Source organism: Monoraphidium neglectum (genome assembly GCF_000611645.1).
Source record: "Monoraphidium neglectum strain SAG 48.87 unplaced genomic scaffold scaffold06277, whole genome shotgun sequence".
NCBI classification, from domain to species: domain Eukaryota; kingdom Viridiplantae; phylum Chlorophyta; class Chlorophyceae; order Sphaeropleales; family Selenastraceae; genus Monoraphidium; species Monoraphidium neglectum.
Window position 1 is genome coordinate 1 of NW_014007360.1, and position 1,679 is coordinate 1,679.

At 70.8% G+C, this 1,679-nt stretch overlaps 1 protein-coding gene across 1 annotated transcript in view; it reads right to left on the bottom strand.

Annotated features, from left to right (window-relative positions):
* Positions 1 to 209: 209 nt before the first annotated feature.
* The window catches only part of MNEG_16354 (protein with PPR repeat protein), a gene marked incomplete at both ends in the record, with an annotated part of 2,407 nt that continues 937 nt past the window's right edge, over positions 210 to 1,679 (bottom strand). Inside the window, 4 exons of the mRNA XM_014035176.1 lie at positions 210 to 617; positions 990 to 1,046; positions 1,088 to 1,222; positions 1,466 to 1,580. Of these exons, the coding sequence (XP_013890630.1) occupies positions 210 to 617; positions 990 to 1,046; positions 1,088 to 1,222; positions 1,466 to 1,580 (715 nt within the window). The remainder of the gene's footprint in view (positions 618 to 989; positions 1,047 to 1,087; positions 1,223 to 1,465; positions 1,581 to 1,679) is intronic.

Sequence of the window (1,679 nt, forward strand, 5' to 3'; positions counted from 1 at the left end):
GCCCGGCGCCCCGCGCGGGCGGGGCGGCGGAGGCCGCGGCGGCGAGGCGCGTGCGGGCGGCGGCCACGCGGGCGTCGAAGGATTCGTCGTCGGTGTCCCACTCGTAGCTGCTCATCGACTGCGGGGACGCGCCGCGCTCTGCGGGAGGCGGAGGGGCGGCGACGACAGTTGAGAGGGCGCCGGCGCGGGGCTTGGAGCGCGGTCACGCCTTAGGAGGCTCCAAGGCATTGCACGGGCGCCGTGCCAATGAAAGGCAGCGGCTCGCGCAACCGCGTGCGCGCTTTGGCTGCGCGGCCCTCCTCCACCTGACGCATGCACGCTGCCGCAACCGCATCCCCTTCCTGCCCGATGCCCCAGCCGGCGCAAGCCCCTCGGCCCCACGCCCAGCCCCGCAGCGCCGCCGCACCCCACCCACCAGGCGCGTGCGCCGCCGCTGCCTCCTCGTCCTCGCTGTCCTCCAGGCCGCCCTCCCCGCCGCCGCCCGCGCGCCGCAGCAGCGCCGCCTCCGCCCTGAGGCGCGCCTGCCGCTCCAGCAGCTCGTCCGCATAGTGCAGGTGCAGCTTCTCCACATAGTTTGGCCACATAGTGTAGTTGGGGTCGAACGGCGGGACCAGGACCTGGGAAGGTTTTTGGGGGGAGAGGGGGGGTGGGGTGAGGTGGTGGGTAAGGACGAGCTGTTCGGGCGCAGTGAGTTTGTTGTGTGTGTGTGTGTGTGTGTGTGTGTGTGTGTGTGTGTGTGTGTGTGTGTGTGTGTGTGTGTGCGCGCCCGCGCGTGTGTAGTTGTGTGTGTGCGTATGCGTATGCGTATGCGTGTGTGTGTGTGTGTGTGTGTGTGTGTGTATTTGCATGCATGCATGCATGCACGCGTGTGTATGCAAGTGTGTGTTCAAGGGAGGAAAAAGGGACGGGGGTGTGTGCGCTTGTTGTTGATAGGCTGCGCGGACGCCTGGCACTGGTTTTGGAGCCAAATTAGGCTTTGCTCCTCACACTGAGCCCAGATGGCGGTGCTCCTTCTGCTGCTGCTGCTGCTGCTGCTGCTGCCCGCCCTCCGCCGCAAGCACCCCTCCCTCCGCCCCCGATGGCGCACCTTGATGCGGTGGACAAAGGGGCGCTTGTTGGGGCTCGACGCGCGCGCCTCCACCGCCGCCAGCAGGTGCAGCACGTACACCTCCGCCACGCTCGGCGGCAGCGCCCGCAGGTCGACCTGGCAGGGTGCGTCGAGCTGCGAGGGATGGAGGGGCGAGCGTGTGTGTTGTAGTGTGAGTGAGAAGGGTTGCAGCAGTGGGAAGGGCCCGGGTGTCCTGGAGTGCGGCAGTGAGGGGTGGCGGGGGCTGCGGTGGACCTGCGCCGGCTGCGGGCGGTCGCGCTGCGGCTCCCCTCTCTACCACCTCTCCTCGCCCCCGGCGCGCCGCCCCTCTGTGTCGCGCCGGCGCGGCTCGCCGCCCCCCTCAACCCCCGCACCCACCGTGAACGAGGGCAGCAGGCCCATGTTGATTGCGTCACCCAGCACCTCCAGCGCCCGCCGCTCAAACGGCGTCTCAATGTCCTGCGCCGTCTCCCCCGCCGCCGCGCTCGCCTCCCTAGCCAGGTCCCGCAGCAGCGCCTGCGTCTCCAGCGACCGGGGCCCGGCCCCGCCGGGGCCGGCGACAGTGCCGGCGGCGGCGCCGACGGCGGCCGCC